At 43.3% G+C, this 13076-nt stretch overlaps 1 protein-coding gene across 1 annotated transcript in view; it reads right to left on the bottom strand.

Moving 5' to 3' along the window:
• anks1b (ankyrin repeat and sterile alpha motif domain containing 1B) overlaps window positions 1–13076 on the bottom strand; it is a 227704-nt gene that overhangs the window by 80682 nt on the left and 133946 nt on the right. The window contains 1 exon segment of the mRNA XM_062482750.1: window positions 9361–9497. Within this exon segment, the coding sequence (XP_062338734.1) occupies window positions 9361–9497 (137 nt within the window).

Raw genomic sequence — 13076 nt, 5'->3', positions numbered from 1 at the left:
AGCACACAGCTGATGCAAATTCTCCGCCCCCTCGTCAAAGCCAGGCGATTGCAATGTTGTTTTCAATTTAAAAAAAACATTTGCACTAAGCAAGCCGATCCACCTTTCCATGTTGATAAGAGCATTAAAATGAGAAAGAATTATGGAACAAAAAGAAATCAAGGGACAGTTAGAATAGATAAAAATGCGTGATTAATTGAGATTAATTCCGAGTTAACTATGACATTAATGCGAATAATCGCGATTAAATATTTTAATTGTTTGACAGCACTAGTTATAACATGTAAGTTTAAACACAAAGCTCACTGATGGTTAATATAGCAAGAACTGTGTGTAGTTTGCAGGTGTGGAAGTAACAAATTACCACTACTCACGTTAGGCTACTGTAATTAAGTAGTTTTTTCGTGTACTTGTACTTTTATGTACATTTTTAGGCCTGTAATTGTATTTGTACTTAAGGACAGATTAAGCTAAGTAATGTACTTCGCTACTTTTAAAATCACAATTCGTTACTGAATAACCTACAATTTGAATAAGTATTCAAACATTGGACCAGCATTTCAGTAGCCAATAAAGACTTACGATCGTAAATGAACATATAAAAACCCGGTAACACTTTATAATAAGTCAACGCTTTGTGGCATTTACAAAGTGTTAACTATAGTTCGTTAATCCTTTATAAAACATTTTGAAACATTAACAATACATTATTAAATAGTTAATAAGCTTATTATTAAACACTATGTTGATCATTAATAAACACTGTTAAAAATTATGGATTTTATTCATAATACAATTCATAAGGTGTTTGATAACTGCATTATCATACTTTATAGACAGCTTGTTAATATAGTTGCAAACCAGTAGTTTAAAAGGTGCTAGTGGTACATGAGCTGGTATAGAAAGCATTAGCAAATGGTGAACAAACCATTTACATTACCTTTACAAAGCATGAGTAAATAACTAACAACGTATTTACTTATGTCTTTAATTAATGTACGCCAAGTCGAATACATTATGTACACTTATTCTTAGCAGATATCTTTACAACTATTTTATAAAGACTTACTAATGATGCAACTTCTGATTAGTAATGCAAGTTATAAAGCATTTACTAACTGTTAGTTAAGGCTTTTGCGTGACCTAATCTAAAGTGTGAACTATCTATGCCTTATTAAACATTTATAGAAAGACTATATAGATTTTGTGTTTTTTAGAAGAAATAGCTGTTAATTTATTTACCTGGGTAATAAAATAGTATTTTATTTCCATTAAGAAGCAATACAGTAGAATTGGTATAAAAGTTGGTTACCCAATGCTGTATTTTATTTTCCAAAAATGGCTGTAATAAACTGCAAATGTTTACTCCTCGACAGGTCTGCAATCGCCTTTGAAAGCAGAGATTTATTAATGTGTGTTTATTAATGATCAACATAGTGTTTAATAATAATCTTATTAACTATTTAATAATGTATTGTTAATGTTTCAAAATGTTTTATAAAGGATTAACTAACTATTAGTTAACACTTTGTAAATGCCAAAAAGCGTTGACTTATTATAATGTGTTACCAAAAACCCTAATCTTTGGACCAAATGTCCCTGCTGCAGAAGGTTTCAGAGAGAGTTTATCATATTAATTTATTATTCGATAAACTCAGGTGGCTGAGCGGTTAGGGAGTCGGGCTAGTAATCTGAAGGTTACCGGTTCGATTCCCGGCTCTGCCAAATGACGTTGTGTCCTTGGGCAAGGCACTTCACCCTACTTACCTCGGGGGGAATGTCCCTGTACTTACTGTATGTCGCTCTGGATAAGAGCGTCTGCTAAATGACTAAATGTAAATATTTATTCATTCATTAATTACATTAATTTATGGACAGAACTGAAGGTTTGGAGAAGCCAACCAACCACATGATGGAGATTAATCACAGCCACCATGAACTCATTGAAAATGACAAAGAAATACCGGCTGACGAGTGCCCATTTGGAGGAGTTGTTCACATAGGCTACAGAGGGAGGAAAGGTGACAGCGTGCTAATGCAATACAAACTTTGTTTGCCAGCTGCGAAGTGCCTTGAAGCGCCATGATCGGCTACTAGTGATGGGAAGTTCGGATCATTTTACGGACTCGGTTCTTTGAATCTCGTTCATTAAAAAGGTGTGTGTGGGGGGGGGGGGGCTGTTGCTCAAGATCTGATAACCAATTCCCTGGCCTGAATACGTCCACTATTGCAAACATATACATTTAAACATGAAAAAAAAAAATCCTGCATTAAATACAAAGCATCATGACACTTTGGGCCCTATCTTGCACCCAGCGCAATTGACTTTGTCAACAACGCAAGTATCATTCCTAGTTTGCACTCGACGCAGACGCACGCCTGTAAATTAGGGAATGACCTTGCGCTCCCGGGGGCGGTTCAGCGAAAAAAGGAGGCGTGTTCCATCGCAAACGTTCCCTGGTGCTATTTTGCAGTTTCAGAAAAACAATTCCGCCACAGACCAGGAAAAACAGTCTAAAGTCAATGGTGCGTTATTCAGATGCTATTTTAAGGGTGCATGCTTGGCCCGTGCGCACTGCTGGCGATGCCAGGGTCTTCTTCCTGCTAAGCTACGTTACATTGTTTTGATTTATTGTATGGCTGTGTTACATTTCTTTCATGTCAATGATTAAAAAGATTTTCATGACAAATCTCTATGCACGTGAACTTGATTTGTAACAATTGTGGCAATTTCCTCCCACGCCTGTTTAACCGAAGCTAATTTGGGTGGGTTTCTTCTCCCATCCTATTCAGAATCAGAATTCGGTTTATTCGCCATGTATGTTAAACACAGAATTTACAGAATTTACTGTGGCAGGAAGGTGCAAACAATAAACATATACGGGTCTTAAATTAAGTAAAAAAGTACAATGGTTAAACTAATTCTAAGAACTAAACAATTTAAAAATATAACTATTTAAAAAATAAAATATATATAAAAATAAGACTAAGAATTTGAATGAGCAGCATGAGTGGGCAACTTAGTGCAATGAGAAAACTGCTCTGCCTTTCCCATACAATGTCACTTCTCTATCTTTTACGGCCCTGACGAGAACGTCGGCCTCCTCAGCTGTGAACCGGTCCTGGCGTGCGCCTGGCAAATCCGCCGTTATAATAGCAATCCACCATGGAACAAGCGCGCCTGCTCTTAAAGGGAATGTGAGATGATGCTCTGATTGGTTTATTGCACGTTACGCCCAAACCACACCCATTAGTAATGTAGCTACTTCAAAGTCATTTATCCCGCCGGTATAATAGCAACAGCGCCAGAGTCCCGCCCACAAAGTTACTTGCGCTTTGCGTTTTGATACTTGCGTTTCAGATCGTTAAAATAGGGCCCTTTGAATGATTTGAAATGATTCATTATCACACTAGCATTTACAACAAAAAAAGAAAAAATGACCAAAATAACAAAACCTCTAAACAATCAAATCAAAGATTAATGTAACCTGTAATCAAAGAACAAATCTCATTCACGTCTTACTGCTAAACCTAGCAGTCACGCAAAAGTGAATGACGAAAACAAATCCTCTCTGTTTTCTTTTCGGAGCGTATGTATTCAGATTACGTGAAAAATTATCCAAAGACTCGTATCCGAAGACACAGTCATGGTTTCTCTTGGTATCGGTTTCCTCTACTAACTACTGAGCCTATGCAGGTCACGTGAAAAATGATCCAAAGATTCGTAGCCGAAAGAAGGAACGAATCGTTCCCCTTCGGACCTTGTCTTCGGGTAAAATATTAGTTAATCTGCCGACTGAGTCTTCGAGTCAATGATTCGTTCATCTGCTGACCGTGTCTTCGGGTCAATGATTCGTTCTTCTGCCAACCGTGTCTTCGGGTACAAGTCTTTGGATCGTTTTTCACGTGACCTGCATAGGCTCAGTAGCTGGTAGAGGAAGTCGAAAGGATTCGTTCATTTCCCGACCGTGTATACGTGATCTACATGAGCGAAGCTAGTTCAGGCATGGCACTCGGGCAGCGCGCGCCGCCATATCACCCAGAGCCGTGTTCTCAGCCATAGGCTTAGATTGATAGGCGGCGGTATAAAGTCGCACACATGCACGCACACGCGTCCTCAATTACCTTGTGTTCTGCGCTGCTGCCATTGCTGGTCGCTCCCCGTTCTCTGTGTTGTGTTGGCCTGTCTGTCGTTTGCGTTTCCCTGTCCGTCTCTTCGGTCCCGGCCGGCGTGTGCGTGTTAAGGGGATCTGAACAAAGGTTTCGAGCTGTTTCCCGATGATTCTCCATCCGAGGAGCCCTGCACCGATGGGGTCGGTGGAATTCGGGGCGTCGAGTCAGGCGCAGTTCCCGTTTGGCCTTGTTTGTTCCTCGAGTGCGGCGAGGCCCTTCCATCCACTCCCATGCATGCTCCCCGGGGAAGGCTCCGGCGAAGGGCGTCTCTGTTTCCCGTGCTGCTGTTGTGCTGTCCAAAAGGGGGCTCGCGTTCAGGAGCCGACCACGAGCACTCGCGGCATATCTGGCATATCCGAGGAGCGACATTTGCAGGTACCATCGTGAATCACGTTCAGGTTTTCTCGGTGCACTGACCTGTTGGACAGGCGTTTGATCGAGTGCGGGGTGTAGGGTTGGACATATCTTGCAAGGACAATGCAATGTGCACGCTTCTCAGTCTACAATAATAGGAGCATTAATGCTTTGCTGCACAAGCCCGCATTCGAAGAAGCAGCCAGACTTCACTAGGTAGCTGCTAGCCACGAGTAGTGTTACTGTTACTAAGCTGCCCTGTTGTCACTGCTTGACCGAGCCGAACAGAAGTGCTTGTGTATTCACGCCGTTTAAATTGGTTGTTAGAATCGTGGAGCAGATCCAATCTACTCGCTTGCGTTTGATAACGTTCTTTCAATTCCGAGCAGCGGTATTATGAATACATTTTACATACATTTTACATTTAGTCATTTAGCAGACGCTCTTATCCATAGCGACTTACAGTAAGTACAGGGACATTCCCCCGAGGCAAGTAGGGTGAAGGACACAACGTCATGTTGCACGGCCGGGAATCGAACCAGCGACCTTCTGGTTACTAGCCCGATTCTCTAACCGCTCAGCCACCTGACTCCTGAATACAGCGGAAGCACTGGAGTACATCGTCCTAGTGACATTTTAAGTAGCCTAACAATGGAGACGGCAAACGTTGTCGGTTAATAGCAGTAATAGTTTACTAGGATGCGTCCTGTAAAGGAATGAATCTACAATGCTAATCCTGCTGCAATTCCATATACTACTAGTTATGTCTCTTACTTATTAGAGACGCATCTTAAGGTCCCATGCCATGCTGTTTTGGATGCTTTATACAGGCCGTAGCGGTCCCCTTCTATTGTAGCCTATCTGGTCTACCGTCATTTGCACGCATGTTGTCTTACGACATCATAAGAGGAACATGTTCAATTGGAGCATTGAGCTTCGTTTTCTCAAGGCAGAGAAGAATTCCCTGGCCCGGTTACACCTTTAGATATACCAACGTGTACTGACAATGCTGAACGTGTGTCTGATGTAATCAATGCGTCAGAAAATGAGAAACAATAATGATGAACCGAGAAGCTTGTGAGACGGTCTGCATGAAGCCAGCTATACTGATTGCAATAGGTATCTGCATGCTGCAGGTAGCCTGCAGGGACGCTTCCCCGATCTGTGCCCTCGTCAAAGGGCAAGTGAATACCGTCAACCCCTGCCTAGCTTCGATATTCTTATACATACCATGATGCGTTCTCTGTGAGCCCTCTGCTTGTAAACATGTCTGTGCTGTGCCCTTTGCAGGGTGCACCGTTTCGAGTCCCGCAAGCTGCAACCGTGTCCATCAAAGCATTGGTGGCAGGTGTCCAGTTGTACGTTCGGTGTGCGGATCCTTCATCATGCAGCCTTCTGGGGAGCCTGTCTCTCCGTCTTGTAATGAGCGATGCACGAAAGCAGCGGGCTGAAAGCAGACAAACGTCTTCCTAACACTCCACCTTTACTGCACAAACTACTGTGTCCACTGAGCCGGGGGTGCTTCGTGAGCAGGCGCTCCAGATGCTGAGCAGGCGCTCTAGATGCTGAGCAGGCGCTCCAGATGCTGAGCAGGCGCTCCAGATGCTGAGCAGGCGCTCCAGATGCTGAGCAGGCGCTCCAGATGCTGAGCAGGCGCTCAAGCTGGGCGGGTCTGAGACCTCCGGTGACAAATGTGGTCCACATGTATCCTGTGGTTGGGTGGCTCCATACATTGCAATGTTAATATGTATGTTCAGATCTCCATGCAGCCGTGGTGATCCGCAGATGTCCTCTGATGCGCTACGTCGCCATCAGAATCCAGTGTCCACATGGGGACGTCCGCGTAGATGCCCTGGGAACAGCGGATGCGCCGCTGACACATTTGTCTCACACATAGCCGTAGTCCTCGTAATAATGGCATGACCTGGGCGTCCAGGAAACGCCTTGTTTTGTCGCTAGTAACAGTGGGATTTCATGTGGTCCTCCTGAGGCTCAGGAGGAGCGACGCTCCGATCTACACATAGTATAGACTGGTGGAGTGTCGGTGTTTTGGGGATTTAACTTGTTGCTCCCTGCCTCATGTCATGCATGCTGCAGTGAAGGCAGGGAGCGCTTCCCCATGTACATCCATTCCGCTAATGTTAAACCATTTGTCATGTGTATGAATAAATGGTGAAATCAACCACGTGAGTGTCTTGACTGAAATAGAGACGCTTGCGAATCCGGCTGCAGGATGATAAAATACAAATATATTAGTTGATATATTTGAATAAAAAACCATGTTATTAAGATTTTACTACATTAATTGTAGACTACGTTGAACATTTGTAAAGTTGTAGACTTTATAATAATGTTTTAAATATTACTTTGGAGGCCTACGCACTTTACTAATATTCACCCTGTATAAAACCTAACTACACAATGTTGGTAACGAACGTCCGTTCCATGTGGTATACCCTGATAAAGATGGATGAAAATAAACAGATTGATCTGTTGAGCCAGCATGCCCGTAGTTGTTTTGTTTGTTTGAGAGAAACGAGTTGTCACTTGTTGCACACAACACACACGCGTGCAGACATAACCTACCGAGAGAGAACCCCCAAATCGATTTTGAAAATCAGCGAGAAATTCAAAGAGATGGACGACATCAAATGAATTCTCGAAGTTGAAAAGCACAGGGAGTTGTATGACCCCCAGCACCAATTTTACAAGGACAACGTAGAGAAGGATCAATGCTGGGATGCTCTTGGGGCGGCTGTGTGCACGTTTCCTAAATATAGCCTATGCCATGTTTATGTACCATGTCAGCATTACATGTGCTCGGAGTAGCTGAAGGCTTGTTGGCCGGCGCGGAGAAATGCACGTCTGGTGTGAAAAGCCTTGCGCCGGCAATCGCAGCGCTTCGCAGCGCTTTGCAGAAATCGGAGCTGGAGGAGGGGGAGCAATATTCCAAGATTAAAGTCGTAACTTTGCGAGAGAAAAAAACATTAAACATTAGACATAAAAAATGGAAAATATGGATTTCTTTTTTCAAGAAACCTCATCGCTTCACTTTGCATGGTCAACCTCATCACAGCACAGACGCCGCCACTTTCCATGTATAAAGCCTGCAGTAATGGATGACCTGATCAAATTATACTTTTCAATAGGTTTGTGGTTCAACAGGACACAGCCAAGACGCTGTACTCTTCTAAGCTGACCCACACCTAGAGGATCGACTAATTTGAGGATCTGTCGTATTGTGTCCAGTTGAACCACAAATCGAATTTGAATTGCCCGTAGATGTAACCAGCGATATCCATGCATCTGTCCATTGCATTGTAGTTCCTGATGCACAAAAGCTATCACCTCATCCAAATAAGTATGATGTTTCTTTCTGAATAAGCCCAAATCCCATTCCTATTCATAGCATTTTGAGCACTTGCAACCTCTTGCACTCAATCACTTACCAATTGATGTATAGTAAGTCTGTGGGGGTTTAGGGAGGAGATTGAGATTGGGCCGTAGTGAATTGATTTGGACACCACTACAAAATGGCACGGCTCTCCGTTTTTTCTCTCAACCGAGGAAGACGTTTGTTCATTTTATCCCTCTTGTATTTCAATTACGAGGAAGAATTCTGGTTTCAGTTTTTCCCGATTTTTAGCCTACTCATACTCAGGTCATTATATTCACAATAAAAGCGCTCCTTTACATGCTACTCCTGTTACTGTTGTGTCCCTCTTACTGTTGTGAACAGGTCAGCAGGTTCGCCCCGTGGTTGTCACAACACACACACACACATGTGTGTGACTAATAATGTGTTTAAGAAAGAGAGAGCAAAAGGGGAAATAGAGAGGGTGTGTGGGTGTAAGTTTTCATGGATGTGCTTGTATACAGTACAGTACAGTAAAATATGCCTGGGTGGGAAGGAGGAAGGTGTGTGTGTGTTTGTGTTTGGGCACAAGAGGTGTGTACTGATTGGATTATTACCCTGCATATTACACTAATGAAATAGCCAGCAGGTGCAATAATATTAAATGAAGACTCGAGAAGTTAATTTGATTCTGGAGAATCACATTTTCAAGTCTATTGAGACTAATTCCAGCTACTCAACTGAGCTTCTCACTTCATTGTGAGGAGATACCAGAGGGTTGTTCCTTTTTCACCTGTATACTTCCTTCCTCCACAATGGGTTTCATTAGCAGAGTACACCTGTGTAGACTATTGAGATAAACCCACTGAAACTTAGAAATCTGTTTTATCATATACTTTATATTTCAATTTCACTAAGATTTCCAAATGAATCAAATGTCCAGTACTATGCCTATTTGTTGTAGGTGGTGAGGAGAAGGAGCAAAGAGAAAGAGAGAGTAAGAGAGGGAGAAAGAGCGAGAGAAAGTGAGAGTAAGAGAAGGGGAGAGAGTGAGCGAAAGAAGAGAGCGAGAGAGACAGTAAACTACAGCCGCAAAAGCCGCTACAATTGACCGCTAGCACGTTAGCATCACTGTCACATCCCCCATCACAGTTGTGTGTGTGCGTGTGTGTGTGTGGGGGGGGTAAACCCAGCAGACTCAGAAACCTGCACCCTCTGTCAGGGTTCAGACAACCAACAGCACCGCTCACCTTCAAGTTTATGTGTGTATGCCATGTCTGTCCATATGTTGGCAAACAACTCTCATCATATTCCTCAGTTTTGTCCCAGGAGGGTATAGTGAGAGAGTGAGTGAGCACATACATCAAAAGCACGTGTTAGTGTGTGCAGGTGTGTATGTGTAGGTGGGTTTAGGTCAGTCGTAGGTGGACAACTCCCTCTGTCATATTTAACAACGTACTAGGTAAGTGTGTGTTCACCTGTGGGCGGATGACTCTCTCGATGTTCTTCAGCGCTGTGTCAGGAGAGGGGGGCGAGCAGTCTGGTGTGGGCCCCGTGGAGCCGTTGCCATGGTTACCAAGCTCTGGCTCTGTTACAGTCACATGGGGTGAGTGGCCTTGAGAGAGACAGGGAGAGAATTATGCCATTTGATATTGCACAACACAGTTGAGTATGTAGTCTGTATCTGTGTACATTTTTATGTTCTTGTTATCATTCACAGTTTGTTCCTGCCGTGTTGGCAATAAACACTGCTAGAGGGAGTGGACCCATTGTCGGCCATTCAAACTCTCTAATGTTCTGGACCCCATTGTTGGACCTTATAAGACCCTATCTTCTGTGAATTTGTTAAAGATCTGCTGCAGCAATGAAATAAAGTAACTCACCGATATGTATGCACCTTATACAGTATTTTTACCAACTGTTCTACAGACTCTTACTTTGATATTTAAACATATAAACAATATCTCAAACTCATATGCGTTGCAGCTGAGTCAAACTTGACATTTCTCTATTGAAAGTAGTTAGACGGACAATAATGGGTCACCCAAGGCCCCCCAACTGCCAAAATAAGAAAATACAATTTCCTAACATCACAATTTGATTCAAAAAATTCCTGATGAGCCGTACGATAAAAATAAAGAAAGAGTGTTCCAAAGTACATCCCATATCAAACAATGAGATTGAATGGAAGAGAGAGAGAGAAATAAATGAAATACAATTGATTTGAAAGTCCAATTTGGCATATGATCTGTTAGTGGAGCAAGGGAAAGCGAGGGAGGGAGGAGACGAAAGGTAAAAAAGTGCCCAGGTTAGGCCGAATATCATTTCTGGCACGCATCAGACAGTACAAACCATCCATCTCAATCACTGATCAAAGACACACACAAAAACACACAGTGCCTCATGTATGTACATTTGAAAACGTATAGCGTTATTAGCGCCATGGCCAACCCGCAGACACAAAAAAATGCAATCTGGACCGAAATGACAAATTCCAGTAACTGTAATATTGCATGGCTGATTAATCTGTAACGCGTAATGATTTCGTGTTCAGTCAACTCAAAAAGTGTGATCCTTGTGGCAAAAATGATTTGTCAAATCAAATCAAATCAAATTTATTTGTATAGCCCTTTTTACACGCAAGCATGTCACAGAGGGCTTCACATACGCCCATAGAACTGCCCCTCAACCAACCTAAACCCTCAAGGAAGACAAGGAAAAACTCCCAGAAAAACTCTCAACAGGAGAAAAAAATGGAAGAAACCTTGGGAGGAGCAATTCAGAGAGGGATCCCCTCCTCCAGAGACGGTTGGTGAGAGAGAGGAGCAGAACACAGGCTAAACATAGTCATACAGTGTCGATGGGTTTTGAAACACCAAAATCCATTGTTCAACTTTATAGATGTAGGACAGGACCGGGAGACTCGCGACCAGGTCCAGTGTTGGCCGACCGACGACCAGGCAGGTGCTGACAACTCAAACCCCCCACACCACAAGGGATGTGTGTGGGGGGGGACAGAGAGAGGAGAGCAGGGATTAGAGAATGCCAGGAGCAGCTAACAGTTACAGTCATAATAGAATGAGATCCCCCCCGTTCAAGTGTGGATTTGTCCTATGTCTTCGTCACTCGGGTTACTGCTGCCATTTCACCATGCATGTGCGCATCCTGGTTTACACCTGCTTTTAACAGGTGGAGAATTTTCACCGCAAAATAGAGGTGCGCTTTCACAGGCGTTTTTTGTACATACCGCGGAATACATAATTAGGCGCAATTTACGCACACCTCCCATCTCTTTATGGGAAACTCCCACTTTCCCCTTGACCCTCCCGTGAAGGCATATGTATGACACGGAAAAGCGCGGCGCCAGAGAATTTTTTATGCAGGTGCTGAGGGGGTGCTAGATCATTGACAGGGGGAGCTGCGCAATTATATATATATAGGCTATATATTAAATACTATCAGGGCCGGAATGGGACCCATTTTCACCCCGGGAATGTAATGGTCAAAACCAGCCCATCCCCGCCAGGGGCCGAGCCATACGTTGAACATTCGGTTTTAACCCCAACCTAGGACCTACAGGTTTTGATGTGAGGTGAAATCGGAACTTCACATTAATGCAAGCGTGCATAGCGCGCGACCGAGATTTTTTGCATTCATTTCAATGCAAAATGGTTTCTTGAGATTTATGTAATATAAACATTACGTTGGACTCATATTGTCAGAGCTATATTTTCCGGAAATTACAACCCAAATTTATACCTGAAAGATTCTGTGCTTTTGAGAAAACATATTTTTCCCACCCTTGCAGGAACATAGTTTTATGAAGTGACAGATCTTTAATTTTTTAACTGGCTTTTTCAGTTCCTCCTGGCATCTTTTCCCCATCCATTTTATTATTTTCGCATCAGCTTTCTAATCTTTCTAATTCCCTCCACAATAACAAAGACAGCATGCGCGACAACTGAAAATTGCACTTTTTAATGCACGGTCTGATCATGCGCTTATTTAGATTAAAACCTAGTGTAGCCTAATAGCTTACTTATCAGTCACACAGTAACTTAACAAACTCGTTTAATTCGGTGTGTGAAAAAACAAAGAAGCAGGCGATCTGCTGGCCCAATTTATGAGCGGGCAGAGCGGCCCACCGGAAATTCTCCCCTTTTCTCCCGATGGCCACTCCGGGCCTGAATACTATTAATAAATGAGCAATATTTTTGGGGGTGCTATCGGGGTGCTTTGGTCTTTCTTGGAGGTGCTGAAGCACCTGCTAGCCCCTCCCTAGCGCCGCCCATGTGAATCAGTTCCCGCAACAGGCAGTCTGCGCTTTTACCTCAGTGCAGCATGTTTGTACATACCTCGCCATGCTTTTACACGCACGTTGCGAAACAAATACGCCTGAAGTAGGTGCAAAAGCGTTAGTACATGAGGCCCACAGTCTTTCACTCACATTCAAGTCTCTTGCTATTTCACACATGCAGGGGTGTCTTATTAGGTGCGTTCGACATGAACTGACTTCATAGGCGGCTGACTAGAAACAGTGAATTCTGGTTAGACTTTTTGTCCGACTTGAGACGGCGACATCAAAGTACCGTGAGATCGATTCGAGAACTGCGAGCTGTGTAGCCAAGCGCATTTTCTCAAGAGCAACTGCACGGGTTCTAATGACGACACAGCTATTTCATGATTGGCCAGACTCACACACGACAACTTTGACGCGTGTTTTGTAATTATTCTGACACCTTCAGTTTCGCCAACGCTCAAATCCGGACCAAACAGTTTAATTTAATACAAAATTTGTTGAAGAAAGGGTTTTAGTCCGCCTCTTCATTAACGGAAAGAATAAGTTTAATTATACATAAAGTAAAGTAAGCAAACAGCGCTTGATCGGCCATGACTGACGTCAACGCAGCAAACCACGAGAAGCTGGAATGTCCGACTTCACAGAGCCGTTTTCAACTCCTCCCCGACTGCATGCGGCTACTCTCGCCGGTCGTTTCATGCAGCCGCAGTCCATGTCGAACGCACCTAATAGCACTTGAGGCCCCTGGGCTATGGACTTTTTTTTTCATTTTCTGAGGCCCCGCGCCCGCTAATCGCACAATTAATTTATTTTTGCCCCCCTAAGGATCCGTTAATATTTGGACTACATAGACAACGTCGGTGTCCAAAGTTTCGTCTTGGTAGCGATTGAGTT

The sequence above is a fragment of the Osmerus eperlanus genome, chromosome 17 (assembly GCF_963692335.1).
Source record: "Osmerus eperlanus chromosome 17, fOsmEpe2.1, whole genome shotgun sequence".
NCBI classification, from domain to species: domain Eukaryota; kingdom Metazoa; phylum Chordata; class Actinopteri; order Osmeriformes; family Osmeridae; genus Osmerus; species Osmerus eperlanus.
This window is presented reverse-complemented; position numbering and strand designations above follow the sequence as displayed.